At 43.3% G+C, this 21708-nt stretch overlaps 1 protein-coding gene across 1 annotated transcript in view; it reads right to left on the bottom strand.

Annotated features, from left to right (window-relative positions):
- gpr158a (G protein-coupled receptor 158a) overlaps positions 1-21708 on the bottom strand; it is a 723773-nt gene that overhangs the window by 243061 nt on the left and 459004 nt on the right. Inside the window, exon 5 of the mRNA XM_068051759.1 lies at positions 20684-20752. Coding sequence (XP_067907860.1) covers positions 20684-20752 — 69 coding nt within the window. The remainder of the gene's footprint in view (positions 1-20683; positions 20753-21708) is intronic.

The raw sequence follows: 21708 nt of genomic DNA, 5'->3' as shown, positions 1-21708 counted from the left end.
TATTTTCTATGTTTTCTATGTTTCTATGTAAGTCAGGAGTGCGATGAAATACTCTCCACTAGTCTGGAGGAATGCGTCTCCAACATCACTCACTTAGGGGCAGCACAGTGGCGCAGTGGTTAGCACCGCAGCCTCACAGCTCCAGCGACCCGGGTTCAATTCTGGGTACTGCCTGTGTGGAGTTTGCAAGTTCTCCCTGTGACCGCGTGGGTTTTCGCCGGGTGCTCCGGTTTCCTCCCACAGCCAAAGACTTGCAGGTTGATAGGTAAATTGGCCATTATAAATTGCCCCTAGTATAGGTAGGTGGTAGGGGAATATAGGGAAGGTGGGGATGTGGTAGGAATATGGGTTTAGTGTAGGATTAGTATAAATGGGTGGTTGATGGTCAGCACAGACTTGGTGGGCCGAAGGGCCTGTTTCAGTGCTGTATCTCTAAATAAAAAAATTAATTAAATTAAAAAAACTCGACACCATCCAGGACAATGCAGCCTGCTTGATCAGCACCCATCCACCACCTTAAACATTCACTCCCTCCAACACCATCGCATAGTGGCAGTAGTGTGTACCATATACAAGATGCACTGCAGCAACTCACCACACCTCCTTCGACAGCACCTTCCAGATCCGCGACCTCTGTTGTATGATTGCCTTTAAGAGCAATGTACCTTTAAGATCTTAGCATGCTAATGAGCTAAGTGCCAGAATGCAGTCATGTGACTACTAGCCAGTCTCATTCTGTAACTATAAGACCAAGAGGCAAGTCATGTGAATAGATAGCTCTGTACTGTATATACTTGTTAGCTGTTAATAAACTTGTCTGAGATCTTCAATCAACCGAACTCCACGCATCTCATTTTATGTTGCATCAGACAACAGAAAAAGTTTCTCATTACATGGTGGCAGCTCTGGTGCGAAGAGAAAATCCAAGATGGAAAACCACAGAAAACAACTTTAAGAATTACCTACCTAAGCTAGAAGGAAGAAAGTGAAAAGATACACTGGCCCAAACTGTGTGAAGAAGAAAAAAAAATCACCTCCAGCTGCAGAAGACAAGCTGCAAATCAATCACTGTGATCGGGTGAGTCAGTGTGCCATTGATACAGGAACTCCCTTTGCAATGAAAAGCTTTGAAGGTCTTGCAAAGATGATTTTTTTTAAAGGCTTAGTAAAAGAAAAAACAGGGAAAACCCAATCCCTATCTCAGGCTGATCAATTGTTTTCAAAGGCTCCCCCACGCTGATCAAGGTCTGCGCCATTACAGGAGTGCCCGACAGTAAAAAGAGCATGAATCCTCCATTCATGCAGCTGGCAGCTAGAGCTATAAAAAGAAACCATTACATCTCTTGAACACTGAAGAACTTTCACTCACTAAGCCTGAGCGTTTTTAAAAAAACTCATAAAATTACTCAACCGTGAAGAATTGCCTCTTGAACAGCTTTATAAACAAACTCTAGTAAAGAAAAGCACTTGAAATACCTATTGCACAACTGTATAACTGGACAGGCTAGAGTGCTGGAAGCTAGATAAACAGATAAGCACTGCTAAACACCTGCTGCTGTCAATCAAAGCAGCCAAGAGAGTTTTTTAAAAGGGAAACAAGTACAGAGTCATAAAGTAAGTTTTAAAGCAAAAGATGGATACCAAACTTCCCAGCATGAACTGGATATCCTACCTGAGTTCCAATTGATCAAACAAAGAATGCAGTTATGCTTCGCAGGCCAAGTAACTACAGAACCAGAAAAGCAAGATGTAAAAATAATGATAGCAATTGCAAATGAGGGATTACACAGAATCAATACCTCAGGCATATCTGAAGAGGACCAGAAAGATCCTGTAAATTATGGAAAGTGCTGGAAGACCAACTGAAATTACGAGTGAATTTTAGAATTCACCGCCTAGAATTAATGTCCTACAGGCAACAGTCACAGGAATCAATAGACCAGTTCATCAGTAAATGCAGCAGTAAGGGCAACGAGTGCGATTTTTCAGAAGTTGAGCTGTCAGACCGAATAACAGAGCTGGTGATCGTATCAACACCCATTGAAGCATTTCAGAAAGAACATTTGGGGAAAAAGAAAGGTTACAGCATTGAAACACTGCTGGAAGATGGCAATAAATAGGAAGCCACTGTAGCTGGACAACAGTACCTACAAGCACTAGGTGCAACCAAAGGTATCGGCACGAAAACCAGGTCGACAAAAGCAAGCAAGCTGTGTGGTAAGTATGGTTGGTCCCACTCATGGAGAAATTGCCTTGCATTTTGTGACCTGTACAAGGCATGTGGTGCAAAAGGACACTGGGCCCGCCTATGCAGGAATTTTGACTTGAAAGATGCAGCCAAAAGCCAGGGTAGGACACGAGCCAACAGAAGACAGGCGCAGCAACCCTGCAGCAGCAGCAAGGAAAGTGCCAGAGACCTGCATAAACGCAAGCCAATACATGAAGTCCATGGCAAAACAGACCTGAGACAAGACTCATAGAGAGTTTGTTCTCAGGCAGAAGTCGAACAGGCATTTCACATTGTGAACCTGAAAGATCACATTGATGAAGTCCAACAACCGGAAGCTTTCGCCACTATTAGCATCACATGCCCAAAGAAAGCTGGCAAACATATACTCAAGGTCAATATTGACACTGGCATCAGTGCAAATATCCTACCAGTCCAAATCCTCAAAGATGTGTACTGGAGTCACTGGAAATCAATGATACAAGTGACAACTGCCAGGCTAGCTGCATACAACGGATCACCCATCGCTTGCAGTGGCACATTAACAATGCAAGCAGATATGGCAAGTCAGCATGGAAACCACAAACATTCTACCTAGTAGACATGAGCGGACCAGCAGTGGCAGGACTACCAACGTGTAAGGACCTCAACATCATAACTATCCACAAGGTCACCAAGCCACCCATTACAGCAGAAGAGACCAAGGGTACCCGCATTGAGTCGGTCCATGAGCTACAACAGGTTCAACACCATAGGAAATTTCAAAGGCGATGCCGTACTGCACCTCAGAGCGGATGCAATTCTGTCAATCGACCCTCCCGGAAAGTGCAGTGTGCATATACAAAAAAAGCTTAAGCGCGAATTAGATGACCTGGAATGCAATAACATCATCCGTCATGTGCATCATCACACAGACTGGTGCAGCTCAATCACATGCTTACTGAAGAAGGATGGAGCAATCAGCGTTTGTCTAGATCCGAGGTGTCTAAACCTCTCCCTAAAGCGATGCCCCACAAGATACTGCCATTAGAGGAATTGAACCCCAAGTTCACAGGAGCCAAATTCTTCTCCAGGTTGGATGTTTATTTATTTATTTAGAGATACAGCACTGAAACAGGCCCTTCGGCCCACCGAGTCTGTGCTGACCAAGAACCACCCATTTATACTAACCCTACAGTAATCCCATATTCCCTACCACCTGCCTATACTAAGGGTAATTTACAACAGCCAATTTACCGATCACCTGCAAGTCTTTGGCGGTGGGAGGAAACCGGAGCACCCGGCGAAAACTCACGCAGTCACAGGGAGAACTTGCAAACTCTGCACAGGCAGTACCCAGAATTGAACCCAGGTCCCTGCAGCTGTTAGGCCGTGGTGCTAACCACTGCGCCACCGTGCCGCCCATGTTAAACATGTATACCTAGCTAAGGAATCTCAAGAAGTCACCACATTCAAGACACCATTTGGAACATACTGCTTCCAGAGACTACCCTTCAGCTTATCTGACAGTCAAGACCTGTTTCAGCAACATATGGACAGAATTATAAAAATGTGCCTGATGTACATGCATTGCCGATAATATTGTGGTGATGGGCAAAACCAAAGAAGAATGTGATCAAAACCTTCAATCACTGATGGCAGTAGCTCATCCTGAAGGGCTCGTTTTTAAAAGCATGAAGTGCCAGGTGAATGTAAGTCAGATCAATATCTTTGGCTCCGTCTATTCCGGTTATGGAATCCGTCCAGACCCAGGCAAAGTCGAAGATATAAGGCATGTGCCTACTCCACAAGACAAGTAAGACCTCCAGAGATGTCTTGGATTTTTCAACGTTTTGGCATCATACATTCCAAATTTGTCTGACAAAGCATCATCGCTGAGAGAGTTCTTAAAAAAAGATATACCATTTCTATGGAAAGAGGACCATCAGCATATGTTTGAGTCGCTCAAACAAGCATTGTCAGCAGAAACCTATACCCTACAGTACTATGATCCAAGGAAAAAGACCATCCTGGAAGTCGACACCTCACAGAAAGGGCTAGAAGCGTGCATCCTACAGGATGGCAAACCAATTGCATTCAGGTCCAAATGTTTATCCTCAGCACAGTCCAATTACTCAAACATAGAGCATGAAACACTTGCTCTGGTGTTTGGGATCACAAGGTTCCACATCTACCTGTGCGGCAAGCAGTTCACAGTGGAAACTGACCAAAAACCACCGGAGATGATCTGGCGCAAACCATTAGGGGTACAACTTCGACGTCTGCTACTAACCGGGTACTAAAATGTTCAAAACAGAAAGTGCTAGAAATACTCAGCATGTATTCTGATGAAGTGATGAAAGGTCACAGACCTGAAAGGTTAACTCTATTTCTCTCTCCACAGATGCTGTCAGACCTGCTGAGTATTTCCAGCACTTTTTGTTTTCATTTCAGATTTCCAGCATCTGCAGTATTTTACTTTTATTATAGTAAAATGATCACTTCGGACACGCTGAGCAGATTGCCAAAGCCGAGAAAGAATGAAGAAGTTCCACTGGATCTACAAGTCGACAGCATGGAAATTGAGGTGGAAGATGTGCTCAAAAACAATTTATTGCATTTTGGTCAACACAAATGTGACCAACTACAAGCAGAAACGCACAATCACCCACAACTGAAAGCCCAGTGGCAAGTCATCATGGAAGACTGACCTGACACAGTAAAAGAGGTGCCAGAAACCCTCAGCTGCTTCTGACCTTACAGAAATGAACTCGGTATCTCAAGACGCATCACCTTCAAAGGAAAACAAGTGATTGTGCCCAAAGCTCTCCGAGTAGACATCTTGTCACAACTTCAGCAAGGCCATATGGGCATAGAGCGAATAAGACGACTGGCAAGAGACACTGTTTATTGGCCAGGGATCAATAATGACATTGAAAGGTTAGTGAGGATGTGTGAGGCATGCCAGAGCCATCAGCCACAACAACGCAAAGAACCTCTACACCCTCACGAGAGTCCATCTGTCTCTTGGTCCAAAATCGCCACTGACCTATTTTCCGTTAATGGAGAAGACTTTATCATAGTCAATAACCCAGCGACAATGAGGGAACGGTGATATTGTTCCATATCAGGATGGTGTGTGGCTTGGAGGGGAACTTGCAGGTGGTGGTGTTCCCCTGCATCTGCTGCCCTTGTCCTTCTAAATGGTAGAGGTCACGGGTTTGGAAGGTGCTGTCGAAGGAGCCTTGGTGAGTTGCTGTATACCTTCCTCCAGTCCCTGTTTCCTGTCATTCAGCCAGCTTCTTATCCATGCTGCCACTATCTATTTTATTCCACTGGCTTCAAGTTTACTGACAAGTCTGTTTTTGTGCCACTTTATCAAATTCCTTTTGCTTGTCCATGTACAACACATCAACTGGATTACCTTCATCAACCGTCTCTGTCAATCAAGCTCAATCAAGTTAGTTACGTACCCTCCATAAACTTGAGCTCAACCAAAGTACTGCTGCCAATATTTTAACTCACACCAAGTCAAGTTCACCCATCACTCCTGTGTGCTTGCTGACTTACGCCGATTACTCTGATTTGAAAAGGTTTAGTCCTTCTTGGCTACATTTGAAATGTTGTATTTTTGTGTGGGGGTCATACTTTGCCTACCCAGAAACTGCAAGTCCAGTCTCACAATGCAATCAAATGCAGTGTCGGAACAAGTATTATAAGGAAGCTTGAGAGACTTTTTGAGGCACTACTTTCCTCATTTACAGTGGATTTTAATATATCCGCCCATTTGTGAGCAGGAATTTCAGGGTCAATACTTATAATAACAAGTACCTAAACAAAAAAATTATGGTCCAGATTTTGTCGTTAGTGGTGAAGTGATGGCACTCACCACTGATTTCGAAGAAAGCTGACAGAAAGATCATGCGATCTCCGTGCCATGGATTTCACTTTTCCTGACATTTCTTTGATTCCGGCATCAGCTCAAAGGAATCTTCGGTGTCAAACAATTGTGATATCATCAAGTACGCCAAGCAGTCAATCATTCTGAAGAATTCTCACAGATAGCAAACCAGGAAGTAAAAAAAACAGTGATTATCATTCAATTTTTAATCCTTTTACAGACAGTGAAATAAAGATTGGGATGCACATGAGATTAAGGAAGAAGTTGAACTATCATAAACTAACTTTAACATTTTTTTAATATTTTAAAATTCAATGTTTGTTTTAAATCATAAAGGAGAAACTTGACATTCCGAAAACATAAAATTAGTTTTTCAGAGTCAGAGAGGTTGTTTAGCAGTAATTATGAACTTAGTACGCAGTTAAAAACCGAGTTACATCTCATTCAACAAGGCATAACCTTTTCAAGGGTTTTAACAGCGAGACGAATATCTTAAAAGAGGAAGTTCATGTCAGTTCAAATGATTTCTAAAATTTCTGTCTGTGCAGACATCAATGTGCACCCTGTGGAGGAGAGGGGAGTCACTGACAGCACTTTCCAGATTTCTGTGTTTAATTGCGCATGTGTTATTGCCAAAAGTTGCTGTCAGTTTCGCAGCTGTAATGATGACGAATGCTGACAGTTTTAGTGTCATTATAAGTACAAAATCCAGGCCCCTAAGTTTTTGCAGACCGAAAAAAAATCACCAATCAGTCTTCACCCTGTTACTGCGGAACTATAATATTCAAATCTGCTGGGGAAGGTAGAATGAAAGAAAATATTTTATAATGTCTTTATCTGAAGCAAAGGATGGAGACAGCAAAGGATGACAGCTCACTTATTCCCAGAAGATCCTTAAGAAGTTTCTCTACACACAACACTGACACAGCAACATAATTGTAAGTATTGAGGTGCCGATGGTTGCCCTCGGCCCAAAATTAAGCAGGACCTTCCCTAAGGCTTGGTGGCCTGCCTTTATGAGCATTGCTGAGCATACAATCCAGAGAATACTGCTGTTCCCAAACAGCTATGACAACTATGGCAATTTTGCTCGATTGCTGGAGGTTGGGGCCTGCAGAGGTATCCCACGTGGCTACAGGAAAGAAAAGTTAGGCCACAGCTGGAGTACTCTGTACAGTTCTGGTCACCACACTATAGGAAGGATGTGATTGCACTGGAGAGGGTGCAGAGGAGATTCACCAGGATGTTGCCTGGGCTGGAGTATTTCAGCTATGAAGAGAGATTGGATAGGCGAGGGTTATTTTCCTTAGAGCTGAGAAGGCTGAGGGGAACCTGATTGAGGTATACAAAATTATGAGAGGCATTGATAGGGTAGATAGGAAGAAACTTTTTCCCTTAGTGGAGGTGTCAGTAACTGGGGGCATAGATTTAGGGTAAGGGGCAGGAGGTTTAGAGGGGATTTGAGGAAAAAAAAATTCACTCAGATGGTGGTTGGAATCTGGAACACACTGCCTGAAAGGATGGTAGAGGCAGGAACCCTGACAACATTTAAGAAGTATTTAGATGAGCACTTGAAGCGCCATAGCATACAAGGCTACGGGCCAAGTGCTGGAAAATGGGATTAGACTAGATAGGCTTGATGGCCAGCATGGACACAGTGGGCCGAAGGGCCTGTTTCAGTGCTGTATAACTCTATGACTCTAATACGTGCCATGTTGGTCCCAGCAGAGCGAGACACTGCTGGCAGAGTTTAATGCTACTCATGACTCAGAGCCAGTAACAGCAATTATGTATCCCCTAGACCAAGGTAGATTAGCAAGATGGCGAGAAACCACTGAAAACCTGGATTTCTCACACTGCAGCAGGAAATCCAGGAACTTGCTTCAATGGCTTGGTGCCGTCTCACTGCCCGCACAAGGGGACTAAGATCAGTGCAGGTGCCATTGTAGCCTCCCTCTTAAGCAACTCAAAGGCAATGACCATGACCAAAAGCAAAAGCAGAGTGAAAAAAGCTGTTTATGCTCTCCCTGCATAAAGCAGCTCCAAGCATCATCTTTTCGATGGCCTTCACCAGTGATGAGTGCTGACTGCCATCAAATCTGGAAATGCTGCCAGGATCGATAGCAGTTACCCAGAAGTCCTCAAGAACCAGGGGCCCAAATGAACGGATGTGGCTTGCCAAACTCACCTCCAACATCCTTGACACTGGGATAATCCTGGAAATCTGGAACCATTCCAAAGTTGTTGCCATCTGAAAGCCGGGAAAACCAGCCAATGATCCAAAGGTTACTGTTCGATCGCCTTTCTGTCTACAGCAACTTACCCTTGACCCCCACCCAAAATACCTGGGCGTCACTCTGGGCAGGGCACTCACCTATTGACCTCATCTCATCAACACCGACTAAAAAGTAAAAACCAGGGTGAGCCTGATCTGGAGACTCGCTGGAGCATCATGAGGGAACATAGCCTCTTTGCACCGCAACAATGACCCGAGACTACTCTGCTGCAGAATATTGCTCTACCTCAGGGTCCTGCAGCCGTCACACCAAGATTGTGCATTGTAGTTAAACACTGCCATGAGGACGGCGCCAGGAGCATTTAAACCCTCTCCAAAGGGGTGTTTAGTTTAGTTTAGTTTAGAGATACAGCACTGAAACAGGCCCTTCGGCCCACCGAGTCTGTGCCGACCATCAACCACCCATTTATACTAATCCTACACTAATCCCATATTCCTACCACATCCTCACCTGTCCCTATATTTCCCTACCACCTACCTATACTAGGGGTAATTTATAATGGCCAATTTACCTACCAACCTGCAAGTCTTTAGGCTGTGGGAGGAAACCGGAGCTCCCGGAGAAAACCCACGCAGACACAGGGAGAACTTGCAAACTCCACACAGGCAGTAACCAGAATTGAACCCGGGTCGCTGGAGCTGTGAGGCTGCAGTGCTAACCAATGCGCCACTGTGCCACCCAGGTTCCCAGTGCTGTCCCACATTTCCCTGCCTGCTATTCACCAAGACGCCATTGTGATCCATGAGATGGAAAACAAAATCATGAACAACGTCGACCTTCCCATTCACAAAGACTTGAAAACTCCACCATAAAGTGCTTAAAATCATGTAGACCATTCTGGGAAACAGCAGCTAATATTCATGCAGCTGGTTATCAACCCACTAACCAGATGGAAGGAATAATGGGGCACATGCAGCATAAAGAATCAGCACCTCATCATTAACCCAAAGCTTTGACCTCCCTCAATCGATTCCCCACAGGGTGTGGGTCACGTGGTTACTTGCTCCACATTGGAAGATGAAGGACAACCCACAGTGCAGTAGTGGCCATGAATTCCAGACCATGGACCACATAACATCAACCAGCCCACTAAGATCTATTGCGGGAGGCACCTCATTTCTCCACTTGGCATCTCAGGAGGCCATTGAATGGATAGCCAAACTAGACACCCCATTGTAAGCTTTGCCCATTATACAAAAGTAGTAGTAGTTCTGAGAATACTTGCACCATAAGAGCATTTTAAGAATGGCTTTGAAAATCGGATTGTAAGTATTTTTTAATCTACATACATTAGTAAAAGGTGTAACAGCTTGACCTCATGTCAGTCATGGGCTGGAATTTTATGCCACCCCAGCGAGCCGCATGGTGGTGGAGGGGGTGGCGTAAAATGGAGCAGGAGGCTCTTGGAGGCGTTCCCAACAAGTTCCTGCCTCCGCCCCACTTTACGCAGGGCGGGGGGGGTGGGGTGCGAAAATGGGCCGCATGTCCCAGGCCAATCAAGGACCTTAAGTTGCCAATTAACGGCCACAGGGCCTTCGCCCGCCTCCACAGGGATTTTACCCGTGGCAAGCGGGCGTCCTGGAGTCGGGAAAGGCCGCCTGGTGAAAGCTGGCGGTCTCTCAGCACCCCGGTGGGGGCCAGGGCCACCCTCGCTTCCCCAACCACCCCCAGAACCCAGGACTCCCCACCTCCCACCAAACGACCACCATTGCCTCGCTGGCGCATGACCTATTACCCTCGGCAAGGCAACCCAAACCTACCTGCAGTCCTGGCTCCATGTCCTCTGCTGGGCTGCCGTCTCAGCAGTGGTCACCGCTCCTGGTGACGCTGCTGGGACTAAGAGCTGCCAGCCTGATGATAGGCCGGCAGCTCAAATGAGGAGGGACTTCCTCCCTCACGTGGGTGGAAGTCCCGCCTCGGAACAATTAAAGCCTGGGGGCCTGTAAAATTCGGGACGGATCCCCAGGCTAGGGAGAAGCGGGTTCACCACTGAATATTATGTCAGTGGCCAGCTCCCGTCCGCCCGACATAAAATCCAGCCCATGCTATGCATTGCTTGAATAAACTTGCTGTAAAATAGTGATTGGTAAACCATTGTTGCAGTTAAGTTGCAGAATGCATCGTGTAGACCTCAGGGACCACACTTTATCCCAGACTACCTTTGAACATCGCCACAGGAGATCACCAGTAACCGAAAACCTGTCAGAAGTGATTTCATCTGCTCAATACAGCCAAAAAAGTCAGCATTCATCTTGTCAAATTAAGGATGTACCTTCTTAAAACCAACATGTACAGAATCCAGTTCAGTTTATTTCATCATTTTGTTTGTCTGTAGGTAAGTGATTATCTGAACTGATTATGAGCATTATATGTGTTACCATTTGTAAATAAAGTTGATAATGAATTTTCACTAACATGGTATATTATCACTGAGTGCAGTATAACATCTATTCATTACGTTACAATAGCAGGCTATGGCCCAGTTCTAATGCATAAATCTGCGTATACTGAGTTAAGAAACATCAAGAGGGAGAAAACATACCATGGTGAAGAGAGACAGATATAATATGAAAAACAGCAACATGTAAAAACTTTGAGAGGATCACTGATTCTGTAGGCGTCAGGGTTTCAAAGACCAACTGTGGAGAGGAGATAATACATGTCTCCTCACTAGAAAACACTTCACCTCATAACTTAACTTAGCTACTTAACATGCTATGCTGTTCAAGAATTGAATGAATGTAAGATCTAAAATTGTACACCAGGAATGGTTAAAGGGCCTGTTTTCCTGAAAAGACAGCGGGCGGGTGGGGAGAGGAGGTATTTTGATTGTGTGTGATAGTGCATAATAGGTGGTAGTGTATTGGCAGCCCATTTTACAACTCCCCAATTTTTTATTTATTGACATCAAAATCAAGAGAGATGAAAAAGAGCCTGTTGATTCGCTATTGCCTGCCTTACACTATCACACAGTCACAATTACACCCAGTGCATGGAAAACCTCTCTTTTATATCTAGGAGGGAGAACGATTGGTCATGTACTGTTGAGATCAAGGGAAAAGGTGTTATCTGTGAAGTGCAAAAGACCAGTGTTTATAATTGTGATGAGGGGATGAATATATCAGGGTGGATTTTCACCATCACGACCTGAGAGGTAATCTGGAATGACTAATCAGTTGTCTTCTGTATCAGGCAGGTGGGCCAGATTACTGCCCAGGTGGTAAAGACAAAACCCTAGCCCTGATTCCAGAGTTTCATTTGATTCTATTTCAGATCAGGGATTATACATGCACAATATTTGTCACATAAGAGTCACTGTATTTGAAGCATTTCTGAGAGACCCTATCTAAGGTTACGTTTTTGAGATTAAATGGGTGGACAAAGTCCATGGTGAGCGGATGAAGCAGGTTTCCTTCTCCATGATTCCTAGTATACCTGACAACCATGTACCATTTCCATCCCAACGTCATCACAGATAGGTACCACAATGATGCAATTTGATCTCATTCTCTGTTCTCAAACAGAAATAGTTTGCCAAATAATTCTGTCATCAACATATCTTTAAACAAAAATGACTGAAACTTTTACAGAAGATTTATGGTGGAATCTTATGGACAGAGCATAAACAAGCAGCCTTAGCTTACAGACAAAGCACCAATCCTCTGCACACATGGGGCTGGATTCAGTAGAACCGGCGGGGTTCCCGGTGCCAGGCTGAAGAAGCGGTGGAAACCCTGCCTCGGCCATTCGGAGGCCCCGAACCCTTTTTTAATGACGCTCGGGCATTTACCTGCCCGGCGCCAGGATCCCCACCCCTTTAAGGACAGGGGCCAGCAGCTCAGTAGTATCAGCAGCGCCACCAGCAGCAGTGGCCACTGCCGGTGCTGCAGGAGGCCTTTGAACCAGGCTCAGCACTGGAGACCGGGACCTCAGTTAAGTGAGCCGGGGTCGCCTGGGCCAGTCTGGCAGGCTTCGGTGATAGGGTAGGGAGGGTGGGCGATGAGTGTGCGGTGTGGTGTTCAGGGATGTAGGCCATTTCCTGCCTGGGACCCTCCGTGGGCCACAGATTGCCCCCCGTCAAGCCCATAGGGAGGTCGCCTCATTTTACTGGGCAATGTCCCTGCATGTCAGAGAACCGCACACCCCCACCCCACCCTGCCACTGGCTTAATTCCAGTGGTGGCGGAAAGATGCCCTTAAGTGGCTACTAATAGGCCTCTTAAAGGCTTCAATTGGCCTCTGGGTGGGAAGGCCGTTGTCAATCTTTCCCGCCCCCATCTTAATCGTGGTGTGACGGGAAGGTGACAGGCACTCCGCCACCACCACCTCCTCCCACCCCCCCCCACCTCCCACTGCAACTTTATGGGGCCCTCACCTCCTAGCCCGTCTCCAGGGGGGCCATTAAGTCTCGCCCATGAACTGCGTCTACAGCATGAAAACTGCATGAAACCTATAACAAGGCCACAAATGACTCACTATCGATTAACAGCAGGCCAGCTTCCAGTAAAAGTGATGCTTGTGTAATACCTACCAGTAAATCAACTTTGGGATCAAACAACGAGCATTAAAAGCGAAAGAACTGGTTACCTAACAGCTCAGTTAATGGACTGGTGTGAAACTGCGTCATACCAAGCATGGAGATCTCATGGTTCTGATGAAGGGTCATTGACCTGAAACGTTAACTCTGCTTCTCTCCCCACAGATGCTGCCAGGCCTGCTGAGTATTTCCAGCATTTCTTGTTTTTATTTTTATTTCAGATTTACAGCATCTGCATTGCTTTGCTTTTATTCATTATATTATGGAGATCTCAGTCTCAGGTGGATGAACTGTTATTATTGGTCTCAGCATTCCTGGACTAGGAAGGGAGAGGCACAGCCACTCCTGCTCATTACCCAGTAAGTCCTGTTAAAACGTGCCTGTTGGGTGAGTTTAAAGTCATGTTGACTGTGGTCGAATAGCCTAAATTGAATCCATGATGAATGTGGTTGAGTTACTGGTGTGTAGCCAGTGCTTGTATAGCTGTACCCCAAATTGAGTCTTCAGAAGGAAGAGGAGAAAACTGCAAAGCAACAGAGTAATTCTAACTGAAAGCATGTCATTGACAATTGTATTGATTACATGGCATTAAACTGAATCATTCTGATTCCAATTCCAATTAGTTCCTTACATTGCAATCAAATTTGTACTGATCATTTTGGAACTGCCATTCTCTAAAGGAAAACCTGTACCAAACAAGGCTTATCATTGCTTTTAAACAATGATCTGTAAGCTTTCAGTCACTAAACATATTGAAGAGTTTGTTGTTGTTAGAACATTTCAATGCTGCAAAATAAATGGCAAATGCCTGCAGTTTCACAGCAACACTGCTGTAGCCAATTGAGCCACTTTAACTGACTTTCATAGTTCCCAATACAAAAAACAGTAACTGAGAAATTCCTTTCTAGTTTAACTGTGGAATTTTTCATCATTTCTATATATTTTTCTTTAAATCGGTAAGGGAAAAGATTATAGGAGTAAATCTTTGCAACTTTGCATTTCCAGCAGAAGCCAAGAGCTCTGTTAGAAATGCAGCTGGGCGTTGCCTGTGATCTTCCAACCATTTGATTGGAGAATCATATGCATTATGTACCTGAATGTCTGATGTTCCTTCAACAGGCAAGGTCAACTGTACATAGGCCAAAATGACCCCTTATGTTTAGTCTTGTTGCTATGATCTGGAATGCATTGCCTGGAAAGGATAGTAGAAGCAGATTCAATAGCAACTTTCAAAAGAGAATTGGATAAATATTTGAAAGGGAAAAAAATTCTGGGCTATTGGGAAAGAGAAGGGAAATGGGACTAATTGGATAGATCGTTCGATAAGCCAATACAGGCACGATGGGCCCACCAGCCTCCTTCTCTGATTCTATGATTGTCTTTCACAGCTCATTAAACAGAAAGATTTTCAATTAGTCTCACCAAAATACAAGTTTCAGCCAGGATCTTTCACCCTTCTGTATAGAGAAATCCATTCTGAAATATGTGAAACAATTCACCTAACTTAGTATTGTGCTATCTAATGACAGGTTGATGGCCAAAAACTGCTGTGCAAATCAAAAAGGCTAGTATTCTGATGATACAAAGATCAAGCCAAGAACCTGCATTGAACCTGGTTCAGCAGTAAATTCAAGTTGTAAAATTATGTAATCATCCACAGACCTTGTTTACTGCTTTGCTACTGTCACTATATCTGCAAACTAGTTAAATTCATCCATAGCAACTATATACCATCATGTAGATAAAATCATGGCTACCAAGGTATATACTCATCCACATGAAATCTATACTGACCAAGGTGAACTGTCAGAATATGAAAAATACCAAACCTGAAGACAAGAAGCTGAAGAGTGGTAAGAAACACCACAGCAACATTCTGAGGTAGAATCAATTAACTGTTATTCTCTCTACAGCATATTTTCACAAAAAAAACTTACAATGACATTTGTAGAGATTATCACTAATGCTAAGCAATCACTTATTTTAAAGATTTTATTTCTCTAAGTGAAGCAAATTAGGAATATGTTCTGAATGAAATCCTTTAAGAAACAGTCATTTGCAGAATACGACTAAAAGTTGCAGCTGTACACTAGTATTATTGAAAAGAGAGCTTCTGCTCTGTCAAGATTATTGGAGCACAAAGGGCAAAGTTTAAATACAGTTTACAAACCACCTTCCAATCAACACCTACTCATTAATACTCAATCTCACTTGGGTTAAAATGTATATTTCTCTTCCAGGAACTGTTTATTTATGTGATTCCTACTGTTTCTGTCTTTGCCCTTTTGCTTTGTCTTTCCCTCTTATCTCTTCCTTGTTTTCCTTCTCTTACATACCTGTCCATATTTCCCTGTTTGCCTGCAACTATTCCATTCTTCCTTTCTCTTTCCGTAAATGTCTCCATCCTCTGTCTCTTCTCTCTTCCATATGACTACTACTCTATGTATTTATCGGAAACAGTTACCTCCCCATCTCTCCAAACGCCTCTTCCTTCCTCTTTTGTTTCCTCTTGGTAATCATCTCCTACAGAGAACTGGAGACACGCTCAGATTGCCAACTGTGATTGCTGCAGAAATGATCTTGTCTCTCCCTAGGTGTGAAATAATACAGGGAGCTTGTGCCTGGGATTGGGAAGGAGGTTAGACTGAGTTGGCAGACATAGGCCAAGAGGATATAAGAAATTTATATTTTCATATACAAACATATAGGCGATCCATACACATACCCTATGGGTTCTATCCACAAGTAGGGGCATCCTAGTGAGTTGGAAAACTAAGAAAGAATCTCAAGAATATTAGTGGTTCCTGAGATAGTTCTTTGGGTTGGTATAGCATACATAATGGATGCTCTAGGGTCTGAGAAGTAATCCGAAAGCATAAACAAAACAGAAAGAGGAGGGGGTGGCCAACAAATTACGTACTCATCTTCTCTTCTTCTAAATCTTGCAGTTCCTTCTAACGTCAACCCCTGATTCTTTATATGTGACTGTACCACCATTAGAAAGGAAATGGTTGAAATTCACTCTCATCAGGAGCGTGTAGGTCAGTTTGTGGCCTTACACAAGGTCATGAAATGTCATAAGGCTTGAGAAAACCCATTTACATTCATTTCATGAATATTATGTAAGGTATGTAGGTCATGCAGCCCTCATAAAAATGTTGAATGCTATGGGAGTGCATTGCTTAGAATTTTATCTGGGCTGGGCACTTCTGCTCTAAGATCTGTGCAAGGGCAGATGGGAGACTTACTGAACTTAATTTCTCAGAAGAAGATTGAGGTGAGGTGTGCACTGGCACCCGGTTTATTCAAGGCCTGCATCAATGAGATGCTGGAAGGCATCAAAAGGGATCGTCTTGGATTATCTGTTCCGTACGTTTCTGAAATTGGAAAGCACTTTCAAAGACCTGGCACAGGCATGACGGGCCAAATGGTCTCCTTTTGTGCTGTAAGAGTTTACAAAGGAATTGCAGCACTCCTTTTTGAGCATGTTTTTGGCAGACTAATCTGATGATTTGGTGCACTCTATTCAGCATCTTGAACAATCATCTAACTCGTAGAATATAGTGATGGGTGTCCTGTGATGCCACATTACACCTTTACACAACTTGAGAAGATCTCAAAGACAGTTATTGAAAGATGAAAAGGAAGTCTATTCCAACTGTTGATTGATCTTGGTACCTGGAGCTCCAACTGGATATTGACATTAACCTGGACACAAATCTTTGGCAAAGGACACCCAGCCTTGCTTGTCTTTCTTCCATGACACTGAAATCCTCATAAAGGTTAAGCTTGTAACATAAGTGACATTTCTCTTCCATTGTACAGAGTTTCTAGACTAACAATGGAAGTTTTAGGAGCAAGCTAAAAGTGAATGTATTGCAAAAGTGAAATTGTTGCTGAAAGGAAGATCTCCAGCCTACACTGGCCTTTTGCTGAGAACCATGGAGGCCTCTATCAACACTCCTCACAGCAGGACCTAAACTATGCAATTGATGATGAATGACCCTGGAAAGTGACACTAGCTACCTAGAACATCAAGATAGCTGATACACTGGGCGTTGTCTTGCCTTCCACCACAGCAAGGCACATGTCTCCTGTGTATCTGATGAGGAAACAGATTGTGAGCACAGTTAGAATATAGAATTTTCTGCCACAATCGTTTAAAAGATGAATTAAAAGTTTTTTGGAAAAGAAGAATATTAAAAAGATTGAATTAGGCGACTCATATGGAAAAGAACATCGGCGCAGACTTAATGAACTAAATGGCCTGTTTCTGTGTTGTAAGATTCTATGATTCTGTTGTCCAGCTACCTGCATTTACAAGGACTAGCTACTTATATAGCTTTGATAAGACCAGCGGTACCATGGTGCGGTGAGACTTATGTTGTCATTTCAGGGGCCTTAATGCTTTCTAGTGCACTGCCACGAGATAGTTGTGTGCTGCAAGTTGCCAGCATGGAACTCTCTCAGGACAGCTCCTGTGTTTCTCTATGCTAGCCACAGCTGGAACCATTTCTGACAAGGCATAACACATTGTGGACACAATTCCAGGTCTTTGTGAAATCTCTGAAATTCCCTAATGATTGTACTCAAGGTTTGCTGAGACAGTCAAAAAGTTTTCTATATCTTGGACCCGAAAGGGGTGAGAATTTTTATAAAAGATGCTCTACCTAGCTGAAAGCCTGCATAATAGAGCTTGCCAGCGCATTTGTCACTGGTATAGTTGTTGGCTGTACATGAAAGTTCAGTGCAAACAACCTTTGCTCCATCCTTTGAATTGACATGGGTATGAAGTCACATGGTTGCTCGACATGCTCTATGTACTCTAGCAGGTGCATCTAAGTGGAAAATAGGTATGTATAACTGGAAAAGCAGGTGCATGTGAGTGAACTCTCCTTACATTAAGGGACAGGCAGCCCAGGGGACCTCTGCCCTTGATATGCTGGCTCCTGCTGCATTGCCAGATGTGCCTCTCCTTTCACATCACTGAATAACGCCCAGAAGTTGTCACTTGCTGGGTTTCTGCTTAGTGCTGGTATGGTAATTATCCAGAAAGCTTGATGAATAATGGTGTTTAGTATCCTTCAGCAGGCTCTGTGAAAAGAACAAATGGTATCTTACTAGTATCTGAGTTTACCTACCAATTTGCGTGCTGCTTTTTCAGTACATGGTATATAAGAGTGGTGCACAGTTTGCATGCATATATTGATGTAACTATCAGTGTGAATTTTGTGAGACTGCACTCTTCATGTTGCTTGATGGGAATGTATATTAGAGAATTAGACAGACGTCAGTGTGCCTGATTAATGACTGCAAAATCATGAGTGCCACAATGAGACATAATGGCCTTCACACCTTATTGTCCAATCTGTGCACACAATACGTGAGATCACACATCAGGAACAGAGACTCAAAATTTACTTTATGGTGCTTAGGAAAAATAACATCAATTTGATATGCTGTCTATCAAAGCGTTAATCAAGACACCCCATCTCCTTCAGCCTCAAACCTTCAATGACCTCTATGCCAACAAGCCACACCATTTTTCCTGATATGCTCCACCATCCATTCTTTCTTAGCTCTCTCATTCCAGTGCAGTTTTGCCCAAGGTAGAACCCCAAGGGGAAAATCTCACAAGATTAATCAGACATATCGAAGGTAATATTCCAAGAACCTGTTCCCCTGACAATGCATATCGGAAAATCACAGGTGCATTGCCAGTGACTTTCTGATATGCACTGCCAGAAGGTGAAGTGCCCACTGCTCACGCTCACTAAGAATTCCCACCATAGCATTTTCATTTAATCAGCTATTTGTATATATGGCTACTCATTCATTTCTTCATTTGTAAGAGCAGTTTTGAAAGGCGAGAAACTTTTCAATCTTCAATATTTACAATCTACTGCACATTCTAGTATTATAAATCAAGTTAAATTTGTTTTTAGTTATTTTCAGTCAAAATTATAGTCCTGAAATTCCTGGGTTTGGGAAGGGTGGTTTAAAGGCACAATATCATTGGAAGGAGGAGGGAGGGACTAGAATTAGAGAAGGCTTCTGATTTGGCAGGACTTTGCCCTTTTCAGAGGCTGCTGCAAATTTCACACTTTGTTGGAGTAGGTTAATAAAATGGCCACCAGTCTAGCAATGCTGGACCTCAGGGACACACATAATATATTCCTGGCACCCAGTATTGCTAGGGTCGAGGATGCAGGGGAGAGAGCTCTGGAATTCCCAGGCTTCTTTTGGAGAACAATTAATTACAATGCTACAACTACCAGAAAGAGTCTGGATCCGCTTTTTTTGCCATCTTTTTAATCATTGCTCCCTAGCCACACAGCTCACTGACTGTTCAGCAACGTGGTGCAGCAAAAAACCTTTGTCCACCTCAGGCGGGACTCCCAGTCGTGCCAGGAATGGCATGATATTGACCGGGATATGTTAAGTAACCTGACCCCCGGTATATCCAAAGGGGTCAAGTTCATCCACAATGGACAAGCAGAAATTTCGCTCCACTCTCCATCCATCCCCCGAAGGCAGTTCCAGGATTTTCAGGTCCTATGTTTCATTCATAAATATCATTAATTTACAATTTTGAACTCCACTGCCAAGAAAATCCTTTAAGACAGTGAGAATTTCCTTACTTACTTTGATCATTTTGAACTTTTCTTGGCCCTCCTCCCAGGCCCGCAAGTGATGGAACCAGTGCTCACTCTTTTGGTGATCTCCTGCCAAGCTCGCTGTGCCCTCACCTAACTTAGTGAATGGGGGCCATGTCCCAAACATGGCAGCCTGGCATTCCTGCAGGCTCTCTATCAGGACATTAAGGTCCTGGTCAGTGAAGTGTATGCTGTTACTTTGCCCTGCCTCAAAGGTTTCCTCCGAGCACAGCTGGATCATGAAAATACCACTTGGAAAAGCAATTTAGCTGGTTCAGAAGAGCAAAAAAGTTGTAATTGCAGGTAAGTCATGATTGGCTGGGTTACTTCAGCAAACAGTAACAAACTCAAAAAATGAAACACAGCTGACAAAGCAAACAGCAAAAAGACACCAACTGAAGCTCAATTCTCCAAAATCGCTTTCCTAACCTCCAATGTGCAAAATGAGGAAAAAGTACCATCTTGTTAAAGAACTGTCAAAATGAGCAATTATTGACAAATCCCAACACAAATTTCAAAAGAAAAGGATAGATAAACTTGAAAATACAAAATCTTGAAGTAAAGATATATTTTAAATGGTTGTATAGAAATTTGCTGTGTGGGCTCTCACCTGCAAAATGTTGCTGTACACTGTGATGAAGTAGTACCACATACAATGTACCATGTTATAACAATTTAACAGGTTGGTAAACAAGCTGGAATGCAACACAACCAAGCAGAGCAAAAATCAATTGCGTATGACTGCATGAAAGTTTTGGTTATTTGCATTAGCTGTTTGACGTACACAGTAGCCACCTACAATATATTAGGTCTGTGATACTATGCTAGTAGAAAGCAATGCAGCACTGTTAATGTATATGATTAAAACAGCACATAATGAATGTAAATGTGATTGCCCATTTATTTTTGCATCACCTCAACACTTAGGCAGCTTGCCATATATTAGATAAGTGCTGACAGCGAAAAGGGCTTCAGGCAGACTATTTCATTAGAGGTATATTTGGGAGAATATCCATCCATAGATCAAACCTTTCTGACAGTACTTACACTGAATCATGGACTTGAGCATAAATCATTCAACACTTACTGGAAAATACAGAAGCAAAGCTCCAAAAAGAATTGTCTCTAGCAACACCAGTCCTGATGCTCTGATACTCTGAAAGATGAAAAGAAGATTTCACATATTGTTAGAGATCATTTGTGAACAATTTAACAAAAAAAGGCTCCTAATACTAAAAAAAATTACTTAAAAGAGTCTAATACTCCTGTGAAGAAAGATCAACTTGTCCATGTTCAATAGTGTTTACTTTAGCTTAGAACCATAGCATGAAAGATAATTGTTTGAATAACAAATGATATGCTGACAAATCACATGTATTGTGTCACACCTGTCATGTTAGAGAAAATAGACCTCACTAGAATTTCCCAATAATCTACATTTTTAATTTTATTTTAGAGTTTCTATTTCCTTGTACTTCTGTTGACTACTACTGTGTTATTTATAAATATTTTGGGGGATAGATTGGATGAGGCCCTGAAACAGATGAAGGGATTGCAATGTGTGATTATTGAAATGCCAGCAGTGTGCAACCTTGGTGATGCCTGCTCACTTACATGATTGCAGCATACAGCCAGCAGCACTAAGTACACTGTTGAGTGGCTGCACACTGGAGCAAGGGTTGTATTAGCGTTAGAGGTTAGCATGAGTTCAAGCTAGTCTACCATACTTAATGTAAGCCTAAACCTCAAAGGGGAGGTGCATTTTGGCTTGAGAAGTGCTGAATTTATTACAGAAGTGATTTAGGCCTGGGAAAGACACAGAAATGGCACAACATGGCAAAGAGCGCGGGCTCCAATGTTCCTCGACATAGCACTGGAGGCCTTGGTGCAGGATGTGGAGAGGAGGAGAGAGGTCCTCTATCTACACGGGGAGAGCAGGCCCTCCAGACACACTCTGAGAAGGCAATGGGAGAATATAGCTGTCACAGTCAATGCCAGGAGTGTAGCCCTGAGAACCTGGATGCAGTGCTGAAAGAAGTTCAATAACCTTATATGAGTGAACAAGGTTAGTGAATGCATCTTCAAATGCCACATTCCACCAACTGCACCACT

This window comes from Heterodontus francisci, chromosome 2 (genome assembly GCF_036365525.1).
Source record: "Heterodontus francisci isolate sHetFra1 chromosome 2, sHetFra1.hap1, whole genome shotgun sequence".
In the NCBI taxonomy this organism is placed as follows: domain Eukaryota; kingdom Metazoa; phylum Chordata; class Chondrichthyes; order Heterodontiformes; family Heterodontidae; genus Heterodontus; species Heterodontus francisci.
The sequence above is the reverse complement of the archived record's forward strand: the minus strand, read 5'-3'. Positions and strand labels throughout refer to the sequence as shown.